General features: G+C 34.0%; 1 protein-coding gene and 1 long non-coding RNA gene across 2 annotated transcripts in view; one reads left to right on the forward strand and one right to left on the reverse strand.

The window, feature by feature from the left end:
- Positions 1 to 617: 617 nt before the first annotated feature.
- Positions 618 to 3,494, reverse strand: LOC127845656 (uncharacterized). Its single transcript, XR_008033307.1, has 3 exons — positions 3,354 to 3,494; positions 1,750 to 1,849; positions 618 to 873 (listed from the first exon to the last, which is right to left on the reverse strand). It is a non-coding gene; the product is annotated as an uncharacterized LOC127845656 (long non-coding RNA).
- A 22,728-nt stretch (positions 3,495 to 26,222) lies between these two features.
- Positions 26,223 to 27,575, forward strand: part of LOC127845540 (kinesin-like protein KIF28) — a 69,680-nt gene continuing 68,327 nt past the window's right edge. The window contains exon 1 of the mRNA XM_052376551.1: positions 26,223 to 26,802. Coding sequence (XP_052232511.1) covers positions 26,789 to 26,802 — 14 coding nt within the window. The 5' untranslated portion in view covers positions 26,223 to 26,788. The remainder of the gene's footprint in view (positions 26,803 to 27,575) is intronic.

Consider the following 27,575-nt stretch of genomic DNA (forward strand, 5'->3'; position numbering starts at 1 on the left):
AGCGCAGACCCAGATAAGACGCCGCATCTAATAAGAGCCTGCGCTGTTTGCTTAAAGGAATTTCTGTAAGAAATATTCTAAATAAAGAAATAAATATACTAGATATCCCTAATTTTGGAAATAAATTGATCCAATTAGATTGATTTAGAAGGATGGGAGAGTCCACTAGGCATAAATGGGTTAATTTAACGGATTGTAGGTTCGGCATATCCGAAGAACATCTGATCAATTTGTTGTCGATCAGCTATTTGCAAACTGCGAAGCAAGATATTTATCTGAAAGTATTGTTTCACATGTATATTTTATTTTGTTTCATTTTTTTCATTTAAATGAGAGTATGGGTGGGTGTGGGTAGGTTATTTGTGAATTGTGTTCTTTGATATAAGACACTCGTTGTGTAGGCATTGAGAAATGAATGTAAAGATATGAAGAGTTGAACTAAACTGGGTACCTTTTACTAGGATTCGGTTCGAAAATTATTGGTTCGGAGTAATATATTTTAGTTGATGTCTCCTATTCGATATCATGTAAAACAACTGGTGATATAAAAGCGTTTTGATAAGTTTTTTGCACATAGCGACCAACAAAAAACCATTAAATAACCAACAACAACATCGTCAAATGAAAAAAGTATTTATTATACGAGCCAAAATAAAGTTAACTTAGCAGGATGTTATTTATAATAAAAAATCAATTTGTGTTAATAACGATACATTGTTTATGAAAAGACAGAGTGGAAAAACCATCATAGAATTGTATATAGTGTTGTCCGCATTGTGGTGAAGTAGGAGGTGGTCAGTCTAGAAAAGGGGTATTCCATGTCCAGGTTTCTCCAGATGGCCGCAGTGACTGTCTTCAACGACAACCGCTTTGCTACAAATATAAATCAGTATAATGGAATAGGTTTGGTGCCATATGGAGTCTCTATCATGCATGCGCCAAACTATCATCAGGGGTAGTGAACCTTTATACATTTCCTTTCACGAAGAATAAATAAATCTAATAGAAATGGCCAAATACACAAAGAATATTACTATTTAAACAACGAGTATTTTAATACTGACACTGATAGCGTTTTAATTGAGTAATTGGCATTGTTGCCATATCAAACAGATTTTCAATAATAATGCTTATGTATGTAACGGTATGCTATATTTATGAATATGAAATAATACTTCAAAAAGTTGTCGCACAAGTAAATGTGGAATGCGCTATTTCCACAATAGCATTTTAATTGCTGTAAATTGTTTTTGAAATCCGCTATAAAGTCGCGGTTTCATGGTTTATTAAGCGGACAGAGTAATTCCTGAGCAGTCTGCGCTCCCTGGTCTTGAGCTACGCTGGCCTCATATGTTATAAGACACATATTCGCATGGCGCGTCTCAATATGGGAGCAAAATAACAATCCTGGCATGGGAAAACGATGCGTTATTTATATAAAAAAATATGGTCAAAATAAAATTTAAAATGACATTTCTCTGTTTGTTCTTATCCAGATGACACAGTTTTTTTCCTGTTATACCATATAAACTTGTATACGAAATGTGAAACTGTAAACAAATTCATACATGGGATGAATAGTTTTTCATTCATTTTGAACATAGTCGCATATTTTTTCATGCACTTTCGGTGAAGTTATAAAGTGTACATGTATTTTCACGCGTTTTATGAACTTGTTAGTTTATTCCATCAAGTAGTAGAATGGGACTAGGTTCCAACAAAGAAAAAATAAATAAATTGAAAACTCACGCGCATGTTGCCAGGCAAGCGTTGTCATACCAGGCAACTGCCTCTCCGAGGGGTTGTCCGCACACTGGGCTGATTATCTTAGGGCACAGGCATGGCTCCTCTAAAACGATATTAATAAAACTTGCTAATGGTCGTAAATACAGGAATATGGGGAATTAGCAGGTGGAAAACTCTCGTCCCTCCCGAAGCACTTTATTTAATGCAAATGAACATTTGAACATGCTAATGAGAACAATTATACACGTATGACAGCATAACTAAAATCATAAATCGTTTAAACTTGGTAACCGCCTTAGAACGGTCAATGTTAAGCATTAAAGGTTTCAGGCGATAAAAGGAACGTCGAGCACCACGCAAATTACATTTGTATTTCTCTGTGAATTAGTGTCATGACAGAAGCTTTACTATTAATGTCTGAGACATGATAACAGAAAACTACAGAGTTTAATAAATCATTTCTAATAGACTTTAGGGCTTCGAATCACACAGTACAAATTAACTCTGGCACATCAGAGTGCATCCTATAAACAAGTTGAATTGTATTTAATACTTTTATTTTATTTTATGATGAAATGACGTAATGAGTAACACTTATAATTATAGTAGATGCATTTTTCATGTGCAGTAGCGCGAGGATGTCCTGTCGAGAATTTTAGTTTTAAATGGGTTGTGCAACAGATTTTGGCATGTATTCAAGCTTGTCATTAAATGCTTTATATTGATAAATTTAAACATATGAACTAAAAATATCCAGTAAAAAAATCCAAGAATACAATTTTAAAAAAGGAAAAAAGTAACCCTCAACAGGGCTCGAACCACTGACCCCTGTAGTCTGGAGTAAAAAGTCTCCCTCCGGGACCACTAGACCATCCATGCTCATGTTTAGAGCGGATGTATTTTTTACCTATATAAGCAATCCTTGTAGTATCCCAAAATAAAAGGACAACAACGAAACTTTCCAAATTATTCAATCGTTTCGCGTCGCACGACGGTTTATAATTTTCAGGTTTTAAAATCATCAAAAGATGCATATAATAGATATTTAAAGCATGGTAAATGGTCAGTTTTACTATTTCCTTAAAAATGTCATTACTTAAACAAAATTTGCGAGTCTGAAACAACCATTTTTTAAATTTTATCAATTTACCAAAACGTGAAATCTGTTGGACGGCCCCTTAATATCATCAAATGCAATATGCATCTACGACGTTTGGACATTCATGTACCAGTAATGAATCCGAAAACATTACAAAATGATATATTTACTAAATGATTGGCTAAATTGCCTCTTTATTCAAAATGCTGTAAGTTTGTACTTTGATGTTCAACATAAAAGCTGTCATTTTACTCATTAAAAACACGAAAACCATCATCAAAGCTTCCCGTTCAACAAATGGTTTGCAGTGTTATAATATACTTGATTTTAAGAAAAGTTTACAAATTTTGATAATGATGGTAGCGTACTAGCATATTAGGTAAAAAATATATTACACTACCGGTAATTCAACGAAAATTTTATCAAAAAGCGCAAAATATCATATTACTTCGATCCAAATAACAAGATGTAACTAACACATTAGCTATTATAAATAAAACCGTCTAACCTGCCAAAGCAACGGCGCACAGCAAAGCGAGAACGATAGCGACCTTCATTTTTGCAGGCGAGGTTTTTCGGGTTTCTGGTATGTGCGAACAATGTCAATGCTTTTCACGACAGATAGTGGACACCCACTGCACGCTCATTTTATACCCTTTGTTTATAACGCAACCATAAAGTTATGCCCTTAATGGTACTTAGAATATGCTTCCTTTCGCATTAAAAGTTCAAGAACGTAATAAATCTGTATCTTGTGTATGGCACAGACCGGTACAAAACAGAAAAATATTACTAGTAAACCATTTTATGTCCTTACTGTATCAGTGTGTGCTTCTGATTAATATACAATATTATGCAAATCACAAAATTGGCACCAATAATTCATATTTTAATGTGAAAACAAAATCCTGAAAACATTAAATATCACATAAACAAGCAGTTTATAGTTGTTTTAGATTTTAAACGCACTGAGAGTGGTATTGACATAGCAATGACGGGGTACTTGTACCATGGAAAGTTAAGCATGGGGTTGTTTACCAGTACAACGATCAATACATATAGATTCAGTTTCAACCAATGTGATTTATTTTCATACTAAAGATGAAACGGACAAACGAATTGGGATTCCAATTTACCTTTATATGTACAAAACAGAGGATAAATATAAAGTTTACAAGATATGCAGCGTAAGGCGTTCTGTGTAACGTTATATGTAAAACAATAGTTTAGTTTAACCCTATTTATTTGAGCTCCATTGCATCGTAAGCCTCAGGTTTATAGAAACGCTCTCGAGTCAAACACTAGTTTGAATGTATATTAAGAAATGAAAATATACCAAAATTGTCTATAATGCTTATCTAATCGTTTAAATAAATGCCTTTTAATCAGTAAATTACATTTTAAGTGATGATATCCTCGCTCGGCAGCGATGTCGAGTATATACATTATTTTTATAATTTCTTTAACAAAATTCCGTAATATAAATGAAATTAACGTCCATTAGATAATGATTGCCAACTTATAATGCGTTTAATTTCGATCGCTTTTGCTTTTAAACAAACAGGAAACAGTAAATATACAAAACTAATGTAAAATTCTATGAAGTGTAACTTTCGTCATGCGCAGTATTTGCTCATAAATAATAACTAATTAACAGAATAACCAACATATATCATCTACATAGTGTAAATAAATAAACATGCGTGGTGGGTTTGTAGTCCGAATACTATGTCATTACATTTTAATATAGAACTAAATGACGAAATAATTAACTAGTGATTATTGCAGCGTTTTGCTAATAAAGACTAAGGTTTTAAATGTTTATCTATTAAATTACTTGTATGCATAATGAAACCGATTGTTTGTCCAATGCGCTACTTTTAAATTTTGTTTAATAAATCTCAAATCAACTGCAGCATACCTTAACAATGATTTATTCTTCAAACACATTTTGAAACACTTTCACAGACGGTCAGGTTTATGGTATTCGCATGTAATAGTATGTTTAGTTGTATCAGTTCAATACAAGTGACGTTAAGAGTTGGCCAAAACTTTTCAATCGTTTCAATATATGTTTTCTTTCACTTGGGATTTGTTATTTGAACGCTGGCCAGCAAAGATGGGTAATTAAGCAATTGTCTGTTTCGTGCATGGTATTTAACATGTTTAGGCACGTACACACTTACACAACGAAATTACTGACAGCACCATTGACAGTTGCAAGAAGACAATGATTGCATCGCATTCAATACAGCAACGGTCAAATCCAAATGTATTCTACACAAGTAAAATAAAAGAGACGTGCTTATTCTGCATATCATTACAAGTAAAATGCAAAATAATGTAATGGCGTAAGTGATTTGCAGTCTTAATTTAGACGTTTAAATCCCATAATTGACCTTAACCCATTTATGCCTAGCGTCCTGAAAAAAGGACATTGCAAACAGCGTAGACCCAGATGAGACGCCGCATAATGCGGCGTCTCATCTGGGTCTGCGCTGTTTGCTTAAATGAATTTCTTCATGAAATATTCTAAATATAGAAATAAATATACTTGACACTCCTAATTTTGGAAATAAATTTGTCCAATTTAGAAGGATGGGAGAGTCCACTGGGCATAAATGGGTTAATCAATGCTAGTGATGTGATATACCACTTTGACATAATATTATTATTGACATACCTGAAATCAATGTATGCGAGTTATGATTTTATTCAATATAAACTTGTATAGAATCTTCAATATCTAACACCCACGCACATACACATATACACATAAAACTATTGAAAGGTAACACTTGTTGAAATAGAATACTGAATGCATATTTAAAAGCATTCTGGACAGTTGTGATTCACCGTTGGAATCCGCATTTTTAATAACTGCGTATTTGGTTATGTAAAGATTGGGTTCCATATATTTAAATTTGGCTCTTAAGTGACAGACTGTTTGTATATGCCGATTCAAACTCGTCGATTCCAAATAACTTAAAATGACATCTTGAAAAAAAATGTTGTCAATTTCGTTTAAATATGTTTTGCAGAATATCGAGCTTATCATCGCTAGTTATAATGGAGAAACTGTTTATTAACAGAATGCGTATTAAGTAAAAATATGGACATACGAACCATAAGTTGTAATTATATGCAATATCTCCGCATTAATGTAGTGAAAATTTGATAATGTGTTTTTTTGCGTACAGGTGTTTATTAAGCGCACTCGATTTGGTCCTTTCTGATAAAACTTTTCTTTAAAAAGATACGATGGTGTTTTAATCAAACTTGGTTGAGCTTGTTTTTTAATATGTTCAACGATTCGATTGTGCGTAAGTCCTTCGCATTACATCTAATAAAATATGGGATTTTTTCTATCAAACAAAATTGAACGAAAATCAGAGCAATTACGTTTTCAATGTTTATAAGAGTTCCGCGATCGGAGACATATGCCCCAACAGGGCTTTGACCTAGTGACCCCAATTTCAATAGAGGTCATCTATTGTCCAAGGCCAATGCACATGTGAAGTATCAAGCCAATCGGTTAATTTGTTGACGAATGATTGATCGAAAACGATTTTCACAGTTATTGTGACAGTGACCTTGACCTTTGACCTAGTGACCACAATTTAAAAGGGGTCATCTACTGTCCAATGCTAATGGCCATGGGAAGTATCAAGCTAATTGGTCAATTTGTTGACGAGGTATTGATCAGAAACGTTTTTGACACTTATTCAGGCAGTGACCTTGACCTTTGACCGAGTGACCCCGATTTCATTAGGGATCATCTACTGACCAAGGCCAATGTAAATGTGAAGTACCAAGCCATCAGTCAATTCGTATAAGAGTTGGTGATCGGAAACGATTTTCACACTTATTGTGACAGTGACCTTGACCTTTGACCTAGTGACCCCAATTTCAATAGGGGTCATCTACTGTCCAAGACCAATACGCATGTGAAGTATCAAGCCAATCGGTCAATTTCTAGACGAGTTATTGATGGGAAATGATTTTCAAACTTATTGTGACAGTGACCTTGACATTTGACCTAGTGACCCCAATTTCAGTCGGGGTCATTTACTGTCTAAGACCAATGCGCATGTGAAGTATCAAGCCAATCGGTAAATTCGTTGACGAGTTATTGATCGGAAATGATTTTCACACTTATTGTGACAGTGACTTTGACCTAGTGAGCCCAATTTCAATAGGGGTCATCTACTATCCAAGACCAATGCATATGTTTGAGTGTGAAGTTTCAATCCAATCCATTGACGAGTTATTGGTCGGAAACGAACTGGTCTACCGACAGACCGACAGACTGACAGACCGACCGTCAGACCGACCAATAACAATCCATAACTAAGAACAAACACACGTATACATTTTTTTTAAATCCGTATGCAGATAGTGGGGAAATAATCCCATGGGAAAATAACGAAAAATTCTATAGAAAAACAAACAATCCTATTGAAAAATGAAAAAAAATCCCATGGGAAGACGAACTGTGCATTTAAGTTTTAAAGTGAAAAAACACGATATTATAGCATAAATAACCATTTGTTACTAAAAAATAATATTTGTATCACAAACTTTATTTCGAAGAATCAAATCTTTAAGAAAAAAGGTTACTTAAGTTTCAAATAACGGTTTCGCAAAGTTTTTCCGATGTCAATTAATTTATATAATGAAATGCACAGTGTTCAGAGAGTATCATTACATGTGTGCAGGAGCAAGTGGCATGGAACCCGAACCTGTCGCATCAATCGCACTTTGTCAACAAAGGTGATCAGCTTCTGCTTTTCCCGAAGATAGAAACTGTGTTGCCACCCCATCGTAAATGCAGGAGCTGTAGACAGCAGTGAATATAAGTTTACTTTTACGGTGGACAGCTTGCTATGTCCTCTTTGGCGCAAATATTGAAGAGCTTCCATGGTGTGGTTTCCTCATAGGCTTAACTTGCACTTCACCAAATGATAACGAAATTATTGACTGCCTGTCCTACTACTTGTTGTGTGTCTGTGTTAATTAATTATTTATCAACAATTTTGGCCTGGACAACTTAATTTGTATGTCTGTATTTAGGGAAAATACCATGGATCTGACACAGATGTAAACTTTTTTAAAGTTTTGGTGTGCTTTCTTTTCATGTTTGCATGAAGAAAAAATGAAACAAAAACACTAATACTTAGAAACATTCTCTCTTTCTGATAATTTAGATGGGTGAATGTATAAGATGATAAAATTCCTCATGTTTACTGATCAGTCACGCAAATAGTAATACTCATATAATGAGAGTCATTTTTTAGGGATAAATTACAGAATAAGAAAACATAGATCTGTGTGCACCCTAGATTGCTAAACTGAATGTTCAACATTTTTGTCATGCAAACCAAATTGTTTAACCTTACAAATTCAATTCGCAACTCAAGATATGATCACATCTCATATGTCCTTAAATTATATCACGCCAAGGAAGAGCATACAACTGTTTGTAATAATGTATAGATGGTGTTACATTCTCATGCTCTAGTCAAATGAGAATGATTTTCCTCATGCTAGTTAAACTCATTATTTTCAAGTATATCATGCTATTCTTAGCAATAAAAGATTTCATAAGTAGGATTTGTGGCTTGGTTATCTCCCAACACCAATTTTCCGCTTACACCATCAGGGGTGGTATTCCATAAACATCTTAAGTCATTTCTTAAATAAATTCACTTAAGGTCAAAAGTACAATGTTTTGTATTTCTTTACTAAATAAGCAAACATATGTTTGTTTGGTATTCCTAAAATAACATTGACATAATGATGTTATTTTCATGTAAATCTTGATGCCAAAATATTGCAATATGAAATGAAACACGATTTTTTTTCCAATATAAGGATAAGAATAAAAGTTTAACTTAAGATGCTTCTGGAATACGACCCCTGAGCAAAATAGTCATTTTCTTGTAGCTTTTGCAGCAGTGTTATCTTCCGTTTCCCCTAACTCCACATCAACATCGTCAGAAAGATTCATGTTGGTCATATCAACGGCAGACTCTGTTAACAATAGAATCAATAGCTAAAGAAACTTCAGCGTACAGTTTATATAGTATTGACAGACCTGTACGCTGAAGCGAACCCCGTATCGAAAGTCAACCAGAGTCGTAACATATTTATGTCACGCTATAAATTAAAGAAAGCTCATTTCTTGGATACAATTCTACATATATTAGTGAATGAATATAAATTACTGCATCTGGGAATATTTTAAGGTTCAAATATTTCAAATGCATCTTACAATAGATGAAAATAACTCTCATCAGTCTGAAATTAACAATTTTGACGCCATTGTCGCTTTGTCACGTGACGAGTTTTCATTTGGATACTTTCGGATCGACCTTGACATTTTTTGTTGAAATTGTAAACATTACTTTCGTTTTCTGAAATCTATTATTTGTGATTAACAACTTACGTATGGTGGATTATAAGACTGATTTCAGTGTGAATCAGGTAGTTTTAAATAATATTAACTTTGAGTTTGTACTGACACTACAATTTGTTTACAAAACAAGCCAGAATAATCTAAAATACCGGGAAATGCCATTCTGAATTTGAAAACACTTGAGCACATGGTATGTTACTAAAAATAGAAATAACGTCATATGACCGTGAAATCTCGGGAGATTTGCATTTCAAGAAAGTCTGTCACATCGCTGTTTTTCTCGATATGTAAGAGCAGAAGAGATACATTTTAAATGTTTAAGATAGTATTTTGTGAAAGAATATATCAGTTAAATGTGAAAAATGTTAATCTTTCCGATCAAGTGGTTGATTTGGGCCAATAACTGCATATAAAAGCTGTTTTGGACCGGTCTTTGTTAACTGTCAACTTTTCGGGAATTTCTGGTTGACTTTCCTAATGGGGTTGGTCCATAACTATAAAGTTGCGCCAGTCAAAAATCATAACAAGCGACATTTAAAGTTATGGTAGCCAGAACTATAGAATCAATAATAGCAAAGGTTATGTAAAGACACGCATATTAGTTTTTTTGAATGTATACACGTCATGAACTTCAATAATATTCATGCTAAATTTAACAAATCAGCCTGCATTATATAGAATCCTACAAGTGGTTACCCTTAAATTATACAGCTAATCCAGTTTATTATTCACTTAAATGGATCCACACACATTTTGTTTATCTTGGATAGGAAGTTGTAAAGAGTGGCAAGACTTTCAACTAAAAACAATCATGTATCACCAAAAAAGTAAGAAATATTATTATCTGACACAAAAACATGGTCAATTACGAAAAGAAGAGGTGGAAATTATCCGCCAAAAGCACACATGGTGTGTAAACAACATACCATTTAAAGTCTCATCGCTACTCGTCATACTGTCAACTGAACTTGCAAAGCTGGAAGTCTGAACTGCAATTTGAATGTTATTAATAAGGATTTAAAACTTAAACATTTGGCAAAATTAGCACAAAAATGCTATAAACATGTCCAATCACTTAGCATAACATATAATTCAAGTAGTTACCTTTTCACTATAATTCTAAAAAATAGTATTTTACGATGATAACATTTTGCCGTTATATTTAGCCAATACATATATATAAGATGCTTACTGTAAGGTTATGTAAGATGTTGTTTTTTAATATATGTATCTTCAATCTTAAAGATTCAAATAAATATACACTTATATAAGTATGTCAACTCACATTCAAATTAAATTTGGCAAGATATTTTTGACAAGTCTATTTACAGTGACAATAATAACAATAAAATAAACTATAGCAATGGAACAAACTATGTTATACATTAACTAGTATTTCGAATGTTAAACAGTTATAAGAGTTTAAAACAGATTTATATGTTTAACAAAGGTGGACCACTTTTTTGAGAATGCCAAACAGGTCTTTTTTCTTGCATTTGTGTTGTTTTCCACGTGTTCAGAACAAAACAAGTTGTTCCAACTTTAACCTGAAAAAAGTCCAACCACACGTATTGGAACAAAATTTATGTACATGAATTGTATTTGCCTCAAAGTTTGACAAAACTATTAATGATTTGAAGTTAGTTAACATAGAAGATGCACTTTATTTCGCTGAGCATAACCATATCATATGTTGTATGATATTTAGTTCCATTAATAACTCTTTCATCAGTTTCATAAGGATGATAAAACACCATATGTGAAATGCTGTAATATAGGGGATTGCGGTACCTGATAGAGAATACATTGTTTCACCGATTACTGAAATCTCGGTATGTGTTGAGTGTGTGGCAATTTTACGTGCTTATACACAAAATAATGAATCCTTTCATTATTGAAAAAAACCATTCTATTTCATTATTTCATTGGCTAAAAAAGTTGTCCTTTCTTAACTTCGTTTCTTAAGCTTAGTTGAAGCTATGTTGTGTCCATAACAATCATATGTACATCACTTCATAGAAACATTTTAAGAACCTTCATGAACACAATGTCAGCATGAAGTAGCATGAACTCCATTCCAATTATTAGAATGTAACGGAATGCGTGTACATAATAGCAGATATTAATTTTACAAAATACATTGTTACATTTGGTCTATTAATGCATACCAATTCTTTACCTTATAAATTACCAATAAATTATTGTAAAAAAGTCAACAAAAATTGTTTAAACCATAACAACATTCAATTTTAGTTATTTATGTAGCGACTACAGCCCTAAATAAACCTTGTATTTAGTATAATGTAACTTAAACGGAGAATTTGCCATAGGGTTTCTTGTGTTTTCGAACAAATTGGGAACGTCTCCAAGTGAGATTTTTATCTCCCGCTATAGGCGAAGGGATATTGTTTTGGCGTTGTCCGTCCGTCTGTCCGTCCGTCCGTCCAGAGCCATGTCTTGGAAGTGATTTTGCGGATTTCATTGAAACTTGGTATGTGTATATGCATATATGGATAAGAAGATGATGCAATTCAAATAGCATTGTACACCATCTGTTAATAACGGAGTTATGGCCCTTTGTATCTTTAAAAAATGCTTTTTAATATAAGCTTAGAGCTTTATCTCCATTAACACATGAGTCTGAGCCATGAAACTTGCCTTACTTGTTCTCAATCATCTGGGTGTGCTTCACATTTAACACCCATAATCCCAAGGGCTAAAGTCAGGGTCACACATGAAGGTCAAAGGTCACAAATTTGATGAATTATTCATAATTTAGTAATTCCTTTACTATGCATCAAGGGATTCTGTAATAACTGTCCACAGTTGTTTTACATTATCTAGCTGCGTGACAAATATAAGATCCAGGTTGCTAGGGTCATAGTCAACGTCACACACAAGGGTCAAAATCACACATTTTGATTAAATATGCCTTATTTGGTAAGGACTCTACCATACTAAAATGGATTCTCACATGTTTTATGTAATTGTTCTCAATTTTCAGGCACAACCTTTCACTTATTCCTTTTCTTTTAGTTATACACCCATCCATAAATACAATTTATTTGGCGGGGGATATCAATTAAACGAATTTGCTTGTTCATAATTGTCTTTAACGATTTAAAAAGATATTACAAATATTCGCATGATTTAACATTGACAGTTTAAACTGTTTATAGTTATTATATGTGTCTTATTCCAAATTAGTAGTCTACTCTTCTTTTGGGATTTGAGTACGTAAAACATGGATCCGGCGAAATACAAAGTCAAAGAACTACATTTTTATCTGCAGAAACATGTGTTTATTTATGTTTTTTTTATAACTCTTCGTATACAATGTTTTTGACATGTCCGGGAAGTTATTTAGTTATTTATTGACTTTTTGATATATATTTTAGAACTCAGTCTTGACATGATAATTTCGCGCCGCTAATTTCGGTGTATCTATGTACGAGTATAAAACTGGAAATAAACCATTCGTTGTTAATGCAAGACAATTTTGCTCTAGTGGTCATGACCAAACATGAATGAAGTTGTGTATTTCCATCTCACACGATTATTAATGTAAAAGGATCACGAACATCTGTTGATGTCTTGATAACCCCATCCCATGACGTCTAGCAAAACATCAGGTTACTTTGGAACGCCATAACATGAAATGGAATAACGCCTGAGTAAACACATATTGATTAGCTCCCTTAGGATGAGAAGTCATTTAGTAGCAAGGGAAATAAAGCAAGCCGTGTGAGTCAACGTCATAGAGTATGTTCAAAGCTTACCAACTATGCAGGTTATTATCAATTGTCAAAATAAGATCCCGTGATGTATTTTGTTATATTTTCATATGCATTATTTGCATACAATTATGGGCATTAAAGGTTGGTTACTTTTACTGACTACCATGACCAAACACTTCAGCTTCAACAAATGGATTGCTGGCACTCCTGACAAAAATAAAAACGAAAAAACGACATCAACACAAGAACCACCAATTTTTCGAATGGTAATATTGTGATTTAATTGGGGAACCATGCATAATGGGTTGATATGCAACAAACCAAACATGTGCATCGCCAAGGCTTCTTTAATTTCAGGTACAGCCACATGTATTTAAATTCTGTAGGAATCAATTTTCGAGCTGTCATAACTCATGAACCAATAAACGCCATTGTAAAACAAAGCTTAGAGACATTGTTCACTGGAATCGATTTGGAAAACCTTTTTTTGCAGATTCCCATGGTCAACTGTATCGAAAATTGGTTCAGAGTCCAGAGGTCCCACGTGCAGTCTCCGCTGTAATTTAGCATACAAATTTGTCTCCAGGGTTACTCACACAATTAAGTCTCTTGCATGGATCTACATTACGAAACTAGCAACAGTAAATGGTTCGATTGCCACATGAGAGAAAAGCCATCAGCACTCAATACAAATTCATCAAATGTATTTCAGTACCGCTTCTAGAGCTTGCAATTATAAACGCATGTGTGGCAAATTACAAGGCGACGGATTCATTCTCTACCTACAAATACAAGAACAATATTACAAAGATTTACCTCCTTCTAATCGTGATTCCTGTTGACATTTATTACAAAGGTTGGGAAAGGATAGCAAATGAATTGATGAAAAAAATAATGTTATCTTTTAATTTAAAGCCATTTTACTTGAAAATATGGTCGCCTTTTACAACTAAAGACTCGTATAATGAAAAACCAAGTAATCAAAATATTAATCTTACCATATTGATCATCAGCATTGAGCCCTACTTATAATCAAAGCTATCTTTTCGAAGAATTAAATATTACTAGTTTTCAAGAGAAATCAGATGCTCGTAATAAGCTTAAAATTGACGCCACTCCGAAAACGAGACACAACAAAAAAGTGAACCTGTTATTTCCTGACAACGATCATTTAAAGTGAATACTCTTTAAGCTATGTAGTGAAACAATTATCTGTCGTTTTATCCGAAGAACACAAATAGTAAGTTTAGTTATAAAAAATGTTCAAGGTATTCATTTAATACTTCACACTGCAAAAATACTTAATTCCTGCGACACGGCCGGCGTGAACGAGGTTTTGATTCAGTGAATATATAATTTGATTCAGTGAATATATCGCGCCTATGCCAATTTGTCATTCAATTACGATTGGTGAACTTTGGTCTAATCTGCTTAATCGTATGAGATCACCACTGACAGAAAAAAACTGATTGGATAGAAGACGGTATACCTGTACTTTGATTTGTCCTCTGCCAGAAGGTTATGATGCCATGTATTCGGAAAGAAGATATCTGAAAACACAACGGACAAAAGGAGCCGATAATGTGAATGCATAAGACAAACCCCGTGTCTCTGAGTAAAATTACATTGAAAGATAGATTTTAGAAGAATACTATAAATAGTATTTACGACGATATTTACCGGTATTTACAATGGTACTAGTTTGATAAAATATCAATTGCAATGCGTTGGTTAAAAGTCTCCTCCATCGAAAACTAATTTGAACATAACACTAAGAACGAATATTTTCACTCTAAATAAAAAAATGTTTACGTGTTAATAACGAACGCCGAAGAAGGCATATTGTATTGCTGAAGAAAAAATAACAGAGTTATTTTATTTTCAGATCGCAAAACAATATAATTATATATTTAAAATTGCCAAGAATGCTCTTCCTTTCTAAAGTGATGGAGGCATAAACAAATGTTTTCTCTTCTCCAGTCGAAAATATTAAAGAGACCCGAAGTCAGTATTCAACTTTAATAGATCTATTTAACGTGTGGTCATTTAATACATCGACAGAGGGCAAGTTTTACGGTCTGCATACTGCTTGGTCACAATGATACCCATCTAAAAGGTTTGTTCAAATATTCAATTAACAAACAATAGTGTAAAGTTAAAAAATTCAAAGTCACATTAATGACAGGGGCGTAGCTAGCATTTTTTTAGCTGTAGGCCCGGATATGATACATAAAAAAGGAGGGTCCGTGGTCCTCCCTCTAAAAATTTTTAAATCCTATAACGCCTGTAACGCCTGTGGTGAGATTTAAAGCATATCTAGACAAATAATAAGATAAGAAAATATAAGACTTTGGCCTGTTTTTCTTTGATATTTTACTGTTATATCTCAATGTCAGAGAACTAAATTTTGTTTTTGTTCAGCATCAAGGGACCGAACCGACCCGGATTCAGTCAATGGATCGGGATACGGAGGCAAGTGCTCCATTTTAAATGTCCGCGGTCGTAAACATCATTCGGAATGTTTCTTAAAAATTCAACGATAATCGATTACAACTTACTGTAGAGTTGAAAGGGAGACAAGTATATATACATGTAGATCTATATAAACTTGTAACAGCAAGTCACGTGAAAAGAAGCGATCTAGAATCTATGCACATAGAAAGAAGTGGAGTTGATAATTGGAAGATATGTCTTTTGAACACGACCAGAATCCAATGTCTGAGGATTATGTTAATATGAACTGCAGATTTCTAACACATCACCTTCCTCAGGATCAACATTTTAATGCGTTTTTCGAAGAAGAAGCATTTTTATTTGTTTCATGTTTCAAAAAAAAAATTGTAGGCCCGGGCCAGCTGTGCCTAATAACAGCTACGTCCCTGAATGATAAAAACGTGGTACTGTAAACACTGTATTATATATGCATCGTTTTATTGTGTCTTTCATGCTTTTTACAAGTTGTTTATTCGATTTACAATTTTAAATTGTGGGCAATATATTACAACATCTACATGTATACTACGAACAGTCACATGGTTTTGTTTTTATAAGATATACAGTTAATGGTGTCATATTGGGCTTGATGAGCTTTACTAATTTATAACTTTAACCCATTTATGCCTAGTGAACTCGCCCATCCTTCTAAATTGGATCAATTTATTTGCAAAATTAGGGATTTATAGAATATTTATTTGTATATTTAGAAAATTTCTTGGGTCTACGCTGTTTGCCAAGGCCTTTTTTCTAGACGCTAGGCATAAATGGGTTAAGATTTAACAAGTATTATATGTATACATATAAAGAAAACAAATACTTTACTACATTACGGTGTAATTTTTGTTATTTCGTAAATTTAAGCATATACTCAGCAAGCGTTCTGAGTAATGGCTATATGCGAAATTAGGCGAAATTACACAAAGTTCAGTACAGTTCTAATAACTTTATAGATTTGTTAATGTATATTTGATTTTGAAAGGCAATGTAGTACGTTAGTCTAAAATTTATTACAATACTACATTTAACAGTTTCTTACTTAAATTAGAATAAGCATAAATAACCATGTAAGAAGAAGCATGCCAATATTGAGAACATTTAAATCCCAAGACGTCGGAAGAAGAGTCATATTCTGTGCATCTTTTTAGCTAAAAAATAGTTGTGTTGATTTCTATTGCGTTATGGTGAAACAAAATTGTTTTGAATGTTCTACACACTGTTTCAATTGCAAGAAAAAGTAACTTACACTGCTAGACCGGTGTAATTGATGGAATTATTTTGTAAGTTTACTGTTATTTGTATTAGAAACACCTAAACCGAATTTTCTTTAACCATTAAAATTCTATATTTCACTGAAAAGTATATAATAAGGATGACATGTCAGAATCGCATTCATAATGTTCAATTTAAGTTGGTATTGTATGGTGTGCTTTTTATCTTTGAATTAATGAAAATGTTCTATGAAAACAAAGCACATTCTTAAACGAATGGTCTTTATATTCACGCATTTCCGTAAATCGCATACACTGGAGAACTTTGGTTTTACAAAATGCTTCCTGCTATAAATGTGAGAATAAAATGTTTTATATTGTGTGCTCAAACCATTATAGTCAAAGCAACATTAAGCATTATCACTGAATTGTATAGTAATTTGATGTTTTTAATAAGTTTTAACAGATTATTAATACCTTTCATGTTTTGAAGTATTTTTTATGTAATCATTTACGTCTCATAATGGAGGCAAGATATGAAGACACGTTCATGTGGGATTATCAGTTGAGGCTTACAGTGAGTCCTTTCATCATTTAATAACCATCAATTTCTTACTATCATTTAATCATTACTCAGTTAGCTATATATACGTGTACGTATCACGAGTGATATAGTTTGTCAGGGTGTAGGCTCATTCGTTTGGTTGCAGCATTTTGAAGAAATGAATATCACAGGAAACGCCACGTAGGGTATCAGCTACGAAAACCAGTTCAAGAAAATGCACGAAGTGTTTCACTACCTTCAAATTCCGATAATAGCGTCGTCGATTTTCGGCAATGTGCTTATACTAATAGTGGTTGCGAGGGACAAAGTTACTACAACTGGTATTTTGTTTGGAATACTTGCTGGAGAAGATTTGTTAGCGACATTTATGGGTCCGGTCTTGAACATCGTTGTATATTATTTAAAATATAGCGCTGCTGACAATCCGGCTGTCGGTGTATTTTTTGAGTTCTTATTACAAACTAGTGTGGCACTGTCACAGTGGACACTGGTTGTCATAACTACAGAGCGATTGTTGTGTGTTGCGATGCCGTTTAATGTGAAAAGCATGATTACTGTGCCAAGGGTGATACTTTCGGTGATCGAGACATCTATCGCTGTTGCGCTTGTACAATTCTTGCGAAATTATGTCGCAGTCGAACTCGTGATAATTCAAGATGTTGAGTATATGATGCCAAGATGTGATATGTGGGCGACATTCTATGTAGTTACTGACTGGGTTTCTTTTACAGGAATACCATTTATTTTCATAAGTACAGCCAGTTTAGTAATATGGATCAAACTTCGTACATCGTTTGGACAGAGACAAAATAAATCCTCCAGATTCCGTTCGGTGACTACAAACCTGTTAATATCCAATGTTCTGTTTCTTGTAAAAATATTCCCATCAAGCTTGTCATTGCGATTTTTCATTTCAATTTTGGTAGCCTTCCGTTAAATGTTTTTCAACAGGTCACCATCCGATACGCAGCTGCGTACATTTTGTACCTTTATCACGCTCTCAACTTTTACGTGTATATGCTGAGCGGCCAGAGATACCGAGAGGACGTAAAAGGATTATTCTCAAGCTTGACAATATGTACAAAATAAAATACTTGTAATGGCCGATGTTGAATCTGTTTCATGTTTTGTAAACAGCTTGTTTGTAAATGGTGGCATTACTAACAGTAGAATAGGTAGAGTAAGTTGTTTAAATAACGATTCTAAAACAGAAAACATATGAATCGTGTAATTGATTTTATAATTATAAAAAATTGTTCCCAAAAGTTGCAGTTGTTTATAGGCATTACGTTTGATTATTAAATTAGTTTTCGAAAGTCTGATTCTTCGATATTATACCATACAATTAATAGTCTACATAATTATATTCGTGTGTAATATGCGCACAAATCTGATTAATCATGGCATCGTGACTCGACTACATTAAGATCTGTGTTGTTTCTTACTTACTATGTTGTTTTGTACTTTTCTTAAAATGTATCTTACATATACGTTATAACAAAATATCGTTTGCTTTGTGGTACACATACGAAATTGTACAAGTTCACAATAATATGCACATACACATTTGGAGTGTATGTTTCAACAGCATTCACTTGTAAATATACGTATGCGAAATCCTTTCAGCAAGAAAACACTAACTCACGTAAGAAAATTCTAACAAACACGAAAGCGTGAGCGCCTATATAATCATTTTTTTTTGGTTGTTGTTGTTGTTGTGATGTTTTAACTATAGTTACGATGTCCTCTTACTGTATATATACTAGAACATCTAATTTTCTACTTTTGTTCTTTATAAATACTTTTTAATGCTTTTTCAACTCAAAATTACATGCAACTGTCTTATATTTACAGCGTTCTTTTCGGTTTGTAAACTTTAAATGTCTGTTGACATGATGCTGTGTGTTTCCTTGTAATTATTTGTTATGTAATCGCTAACAAACATGTAATAGGGTTTGTGATTTTGTTTATAAACAAAAGTAATATTTACACCATTAAAAGTATAATGTATAGAGGAAATGATGTTTTTGTAGAATATTTAAATAAAAAAATAAACATGGTCTAAGACATTAAGCATTAACTCTAAATTCTGTGTAATATGTGTATCAAAGTCATTCTTTCCGCTATGGTGTAAGTAGGGATTGTGTCCATCTTCTATGTGAATAGCTTTGTCTTTGTATATAACTGTCTACAATTATATCGATAACGTATTACTTAGCCCTTTCAGTGCGGGAACCGAATTTTAAAGGCCTTTGCAAACAGTTTGGATCCAGATGAGACGCCACAGAACGTGGCGTCTCATCTGGATCCAAACTGTTTGCTATTCTGATAGTATTCTTCGAAAAAAATGAAGAAAATGCTTATTTTACAAATTCAGCAGACGACATTTTAGCAGACGACAAATTTCCCAGCATGCAAAGGGTTAAGACGTGTTGCTTTTGTATTCATGTGTGTGTCACTGTCTATAATTATATGGTTATATTGTGTTGCATTTGTATTTATATATGTATCTGTTTCGAGTCTTGTAATAAAACGTTTTGGAAAAAATTGGCACGCACAGTAGAAGTATGTTCACATTAAAATATTAATATTTATTTCAACAAAATACCAACGAAAGTTGTTTGTCTTTGTATAATGTATTATGCGAAGTTTTTTGTCTGTCTAAAACGAATGTATTTACGTAAATTGAAGACATTCTAAATTAATAAATCCTACTACTGTTCAGATTGCTTATTAATTTCTAAATATTTACTTCGTGATTTTACAATACATTTAATCGTTAAATACACATGTACAGATCTATGAAATATTTATAAAATGTTGTTTGAACGTGAGTGTTTGGCGACCTATAGAAGACACAAATCATCATACTAAATTTTGAGCAAGTCATAATCATGTTATGATTGAAGGTCAACATATTGTTTACTTTTGATGTCAATTTTCAGTTTTATGGCTTATAAATAACGTAGTTATGCCAAAGACCTTCAAATTTATCTATAAACCTTTACCGCACATCGTCATTGACATCGAGAAAATTGATAGCGCTTCAAAATTACAATCGATCCCATTAAAAGGAACTTTAAAAATTGAAACTCAATATTTGGCCGTCGTTGGATATTTGACAGATAATTACTTTGTCGAAAATTATAGCTACCGAAACAAAGTGCGAAACACTGTGAAAATGCGATAGTATTATAATCTTGTATTGTTTGCAAAGGCGCTGTGCAAAACTTTACCGCTCTTCCTACTACTAAACATATATAAAAACAAACACAGTTTAAAAAAGGGATTTAGTACTTTGAGGACACATGTTTCATTCAATCGGCGTTAAAATTGTTCAAACCATTAGGAATGTGTGTTTTTATTTTTGTGTCAGATATTTAATTTCGTCGTATGAAAACTACAGAAGAGACTAAAATGAAGCAAGTGTCGATATAAAATGGAAAATATATGTACTGAGGAGTTTTTTTAAAGAAATATAACACTAGCAGCTTGATAATGGCACTGGAAGCGTAAGTACAGATAATTACAACCATCATATGAGTCGTGTTCTGAGAAAACTGGGCATAATGCTTGTGCGTAAAGTGTCGTCCCAGATTAGCCTGTGCAGTCCGCACAGGCTAATCAGGGACGACACTTTCCGCCTTAACTAGATTTTCGGTGAGGAGAGACTTCCTTTAAACGAAAAAAAACAACATAAAAGCGGAAAGTGTCCCTGATTGCGTACTGCACAGGCTAATCTGGGATGACACTTTACGCACATGCATTAAGCCCAATTTTGTCAAAACGCGTCTCATATCAATCCAGTATCTATCTTCATTGCAATGGTGCTTGAACAACTCTGTTGTATTTACACCTTTTTCCCGCGTACATGCAGTGAATACATTGTTTTCTCCCTAATGCGATTGGCTATACTTAAAAAAAAGATTATTTAGAACGAGTAAAATGTTGACTCGGCTGCTCGTGTCTATGTGGTAATTCGTTAAAATAAAACCAATATAAACATTTATTCGTGTAAACGTTAACATACATATAAATAGCACATTCCATTTGTACAGGAAAAAAAAAACACTATAAAAACAAGGGAGGTAAATCTTTGACGTTTTCATACCATAATAACCACAGTTATTTATCTTCGTACGATTATCAGATTATTCTGGGAACCTAGGTTCTCATGAAAACTATATAACTTGTGTTCTGGTGAAAACCTAGGATATCGAATAAAAACTTGGGTTCTGAAAGTCATGTGCAATTTTCAAGCGAGAACCTGGGTTTTCATTACGAGAACCTAGGTTCTCAGAATGAAAACCTATGTTCTCATGAAAAACCTAGTTTCTTGGGATTATGCGTCGAACCGCTTGCCATTGTGATGCGTCAAAAATAACACCAAAAAAGTCCATGCCTTTATCTTAGCTTATATTTGTAGACGAAAAGTCCTATTGGCCTACTCATACGAAATAGCATACACTTACAGTGTCCGAAAAATTTCTTATGTTTCAGGTAGCCCACTGGGCTACCAATAAAAATATTTGGTAGCCCATAAAATTTACCTACAAAATGATAAGAGGCTAGTTTTCATCTTTATTTTATTTCTTCATTTGCATATACATAATATGTATACATACATATACACAATACAGCAAGTAGTCTGATTTACACGGTCAATATCATAAATGAATGTTACAGTACAGGTACCGTGTACTTAAATGTAAATGTACAAAAGAAAATCATATACTACATGTAGATATTACATGTATGTGCACATGTATGCGTACTTAAATTCGAACAGTACGTAAAGTCGGAAACGTAAATAAAGCGTTTAGATGATCAATACTATTGACTCTTATGGTGTTAATTAATGCAATTGCCCTTTTTAACAACAAATACCGAGTTTCCAAGAAATCAAGAGAGTATTAAATCATTTATTTACTTGTGTCCGACTATAAGTACTGTCCGAATTTACGTATTGCATCCGTATGTTACGACACTTGTGTGCAGTCAGTATACAATACAATACTTGTTTCAATAATGAAGAAACTGATACAGCGTAACGGTAACGATACAGCGTGTTTACATGATATTTTATTAAGAGAAAATGTCAATGCCAGATAATTCGTGAGATACCCCGGTACTTTAGTTGAAATTCACAACGAAACTTTTAACGGAAATTAAATGATCGCAATGTTGTACCCGCTACGAAATTTTTATTTACAAATAAATACACACACGCCAATTTTCGCGCGCTTTTTATCTGGACAACGAAATTCATTTATTTAATGTAGAATTTGTAAACTAAAATAGCTGTGCAGTACACGACGCGTGCAAACCGTGTCAGGTGATTTACGCATGTTGCAAAACAACGGTCGCTCTTATAGATTTATAGTAGCCCGGCGGGCGTCAGCTGGAAAATTTCAGTAGCCCGATGAAAAATTTCGGTAGCCCCCGGGCTCCGGGCAATGGATTTGTGGGACACTGCACTTATACGTAATGCACTTAATATAACCCTTTGCATGCTGGGAAATGTGTCGTCTGCTAAAATGTCGTCTGCTGAATTTTTAAAATTAGCATTTATTTTCTTCGATTTTTTTTTCAAATAATACTATCAGAGTAGCAAACAGTTTGGATCCTGATGAGACGCCACGTTCTGTGGAGTCTCATCTGGATCCAAACTGCTTGCAAAGGCCTTCAAAATTCGGTTCCAGCACTGAAAGAGTTAATATAACCCTTTGAAGAGTATGGCCCTTGATGGTATGAGATGGTGTAGACGTTGATTCGCTTTAACGCAGTGGTTGTTAATCGCACTTCTCATCGAGACCGACCTGGGTTAGATATCCGCCCCTCGGTGCAAGTGAGCTTTGTTGATGTTTACCATACCCACTTCCACACAGCCCGAGACCAAACCAAAATTGAATATCTTTTAGTAAGAACTAAATAGTGGTAATTGCCGCTATTATTCGAAATGTGTCCCTACTATCGGAAGTGAACTAAATCTAAAATGTAGGGGTGCTGCAACACATTCCGGGTCCTCACTTTATGCAGCCTTAGCCGAGGCAAGACCGGTCCTCATTAAAGGGATCTTTTCACGCTTTGGTAAATTGACAAAATTGAAAAAAGTTGTTTCAGATTCGTAAGTTTTCGTTTTAGTTATGATATTTGTGAGGAAACAGTAAAACTGAACATTAACCATGCTCTAATATAGCCATTATATGCATCTTTTGACGATTTTAAAACCTAAAAATTATAAAGCGTTGCAACGCGAAACGATTGAATAATTTGGAGAGTTCTGTTTTTGTCGTTAAATTTTGTGAAACTACGAAGATTGCTTATATAAGGTATAAAATACGTAAAGAATGTGTATACGGCGGAATAGCTCAGTAGGCTAAAGCGTTATTACTTCAGGACTCTGGCAGGACTCCAGGGGTCACTGGTTCGAAACCTGCTCCGGGCAATGTTCTTTTCCTTTTTTTAATTTTTTTCTTGAATTTTTACTGGAGCTTTTATGATCCAATGTTTACATTTATCAATATAAAGCATTTAATGAATAAGTTTAAAAAATGCCAAAATCTGTGAAAAGGCCCCTTTAAAGGGGCCGTCCAACAGATAAAGCGCCGTGCGACGCGAAACGATATTTTGGGAAACTACGAGGATTGCTTAAATAGCTATAAAATACATCTGCTGTCAGCATCAGCATGGATGGTCGAGTGGTCTAGGCGGGATACTTTTTACTCCAGGACTCCAGGGCTGAGTGGTTCGAGCCCTGTTGATGGTTACTTTTTTCCTTTTTTTAAATTGCATTCTTGTTTTTTTACTGGAGATTTTTAATTCAAATGTTTAAATTTATCAATATAAATTATTTAAAGCATTTAATGATAAGCTTCAATACATGCTAAAATATGTTGGACGGCCCCTTTAACTTCGAGATTCCATAAATGCAGTTTGATGTGTAAGAGAGGGCGAAAACAACCTATCAAACTATGCATGATTATTGTTTATATCTTTGGCAAATACTTTTGCAATTGTTCCACAGAAATAAACGTCAAGCTTTTACATAGAATTGAACCGAGCATTAAAATACCATCTATAGACAGCAAAATCTGATCAAATGTTCAACACTTCTATATCACTTTTCCATGAGATAGAATAAAAGACTGCTGTTAAAAATGACTTCTATACTTGCCTAGTGTAGCCTCATAAGCATTGCGCATTTCCATCTGTCTGTGGGCGGCCATGGTCTTATATTGTTGTCGAAATTAGTTCAGCTCTTTTTGTAAGTACATAATTAAATAGTGTTCAATGGGACTTCTGTCCATCGCTTACTCTGGTTGATTACAGCCAACAAACACATTAACCCATTTATGCCTAGTAGACTCTTTCATCCTTCTTAATCGGATCAATTTATTTCCAAAATTAGGGATGTCTAGTATATTTATTTCTATATTTAGATTATTTCTTACAGAAATTCCTTTAAGCAAACAGCGCAGACCCTGATGAGACGCCGCATCATGCGGCGTCTCATCTGGGTCTACGCTGTTTGCCAAGGTCTTTTTTCTAGACGCTAGGCATAAATGGGTTAAGTGGAACGTCGTGAGCACAATCAGATTCCAATTTCTCAACGCATAAACCGCATTTTTAAACGATTTAATGTAATTCCCAGCTGCTATTTAATACCATTCCATTTAGCGTACCAACACGCTCGGTGTTAAGGATTGTCAACTCATATCAGGTAATTTTAAGAGGATTTATTCATCCATATTTGATCGAATTTACCAATATTAACGCGATAAATGTTTCCATTTCACACAAATAATAAATACTTGGATTTAATCAACCCAAATACTCGACGACTTTATCCCAAAAGCACTCATAACTATTATCAACTTCCGTCATTGTGAATGTAATATTTATAATAATTTTTATTAAGTGACTGATTAAAATATCTAATTTATCAAAACACATATTATATTGTAAATAAAGACATCATAGTTTCACTAAACTAATACCAATGCGAAAATAGTTTTTCAACACCGTCCCGAAAGCGGAGAGGACTTCGTCATCGTTTTCCAACTCGCATCCAAAAAGAGTTGGAGCCATAGATCACTAGCCGTGTCTCATCAATTACTTTTTTCATTGAAAATACAAATTAACATTTGCCGTTAATATTCTGATAGAACAAAAGACCAATCTTTAGGTACGTGTATTTTGATATGTTGTTTAATGTGAATATAATGAACTTTACCCAAAAAAATTAAGGATATATTAATGAACTTTTATTTAGAATGTTCAGAACAATTGTTGTATTTAAACCGTTTGCTTATTGTGGTCATCCAAACGAGACGCTAGTTCTTATAATTTGAGCATTGTTCTGAGAAAACTGGGCTTAATGCATGCGCGTAAAGTATCATCCCAGATTAGCCTGTGCACAGGCTATTCATGGACGACACTTTCCGCCTAAACTTGATTTTCGGTTAGGATGGACTTCCTTGAAACTAAAAATTCCATAAAAGCGGAAAGTGTCGTCTCTGATTAGCCTGTGAGGACTGCACAGGCTAATCTTGGACGACACGTTACGCACATGCATTAAGCCCAGTTTTCTCAGAACGCGGCTTATTTCTGAATCTTGCCATACTACACATCTCATAATATAAACCTGTTTTACAGTATGATACTTAGATAATCATTAGCGTTCTTCAACTTACTTTACATAACTTATCCATAATACTGTATCAAAAGGTCGAACAAGTCAAATAATCCCAGCTCTTGACTGATAAATAAGTAAACGAGATAGAACAATGAAGATGCAAGAGTATTACTACATACAGTACAAATATCTTAAACAAACCACCTGCTTAATCTGTTTGATTGTGTCCAAATACTTGAACAAGAAAGTTTACCAGAAGATCACAATTGCGATATTTTACATAAATAATCCCGATAACGAATGGGTAACAAATCCAGTATCTCTGAGTTGAGACGTATTGTTGATGACTTTCCCCTTAAAAACCTTAAGATTTCATTTTTGTGGAGTTATTTATTTATTGCGGGTGCTTCCACCACGTATTACGTGCACGTACACTGAGGTCGGATCACAATGTCCATCCGATCGCACGGTTCGGTTACCACTGCTTTGTTTACAATGGAAACGGATTAATGTGTATAGTCTGTTTCTGTCATCTTTCTATTAAAATCTACGACCATGGATACGCAACTCGGCAAAAATTTACGGACATATGGATTTAGAGAATATTTAAAATATCAACTGCTACCGACTTGTACCATTTTCTGATTTTGCGCGATTCTCTATTTAGCCACGAAGTTAATTGAACTGTTTCCTAAAACGCACTATAGCTGAACAAACACAATGCTCGATAGCGCGTGACAATTGGCGCAATTCTGTCAACGAGCTGTAAGAGTCGTCTGCTACATTGAAGAACTACTGTGATGTGTGTCTGTGTGTGTGATCTCTTCGGAATATTAGAAATACTGGCGTATTACTATAAATAATAACATATTTTCGCAATCATGTCGGGAGAATCGTAAGTTGGACATTTTCAGTTATAATTTCAATGATGTAGACGGTTAAATATTAATGATTAGAAAGGCATTGTACATTTATATCCAATCGAAGCTGTATTGACTTGCAGGTCAATAAACAATTGATCAAGTCAGAATTTAATTCATGTGCAGCATACGGAACGCTTGATAGATTGTCTTATCGAATTACCACAGTTATTATGCAATTGAACGATGCTATTATGTGCCATTCAATTAAAAACTGTGAAGTTGCTTAATCAGAATTTTTACATAATTTCATATTTGTGTTTTTTTTTCAAAACATTGACTTATATGTTTACTAACAAATCTATAATGTTTTGGATACAGTAAAATAATAATAATAGCAAGAAACAAAGTAAGTGAAAAAATATTGCCTTCCCCGTTAAAGGCACTCTCCCTTATAACCTAGTGCCCTACCACTGAGCCACACAGGATTTTGTATTAATCTGGGAATTATAAATGCTGTCTTTGTACAACGTATGTGTTGTACTGAGGAAAAACATTCCAAACCCTTTATTATTTTACTAATCATGATTGATGATTATAAAGAAACGCATTTAAAGAAATTACCGTTCAGTTAGCGTGGTGGTTGGTTCAAGGGTCTCTCTAGTCCAAATATAAAGACGTAATCTAACAATGATATTGGCCTCATATTTATTGGAGTAGGGTCTCTCACCAAGGTGACCCAGGTTTAATCCCGATCCCGTGAGTTTGGTTGGTGGTTACCATAGCAGCCAGGTGGGTTTTTTTCCGT

This window comes from Dreissena polymorpha, chromosome 9 (assembly GCF_020536995.1).
Source record: "Dreissena polymorpha isolate Duluth1 chromosome 9, UMN_Dpol_1.0, whole genome shotgun sequence".
Lineage (NCBI taxonomy): Eukaryota > Metazoa > Mollusca > Bivalvia > Myida > Dreissenidae > Dreissena > Dreissena polymorpha.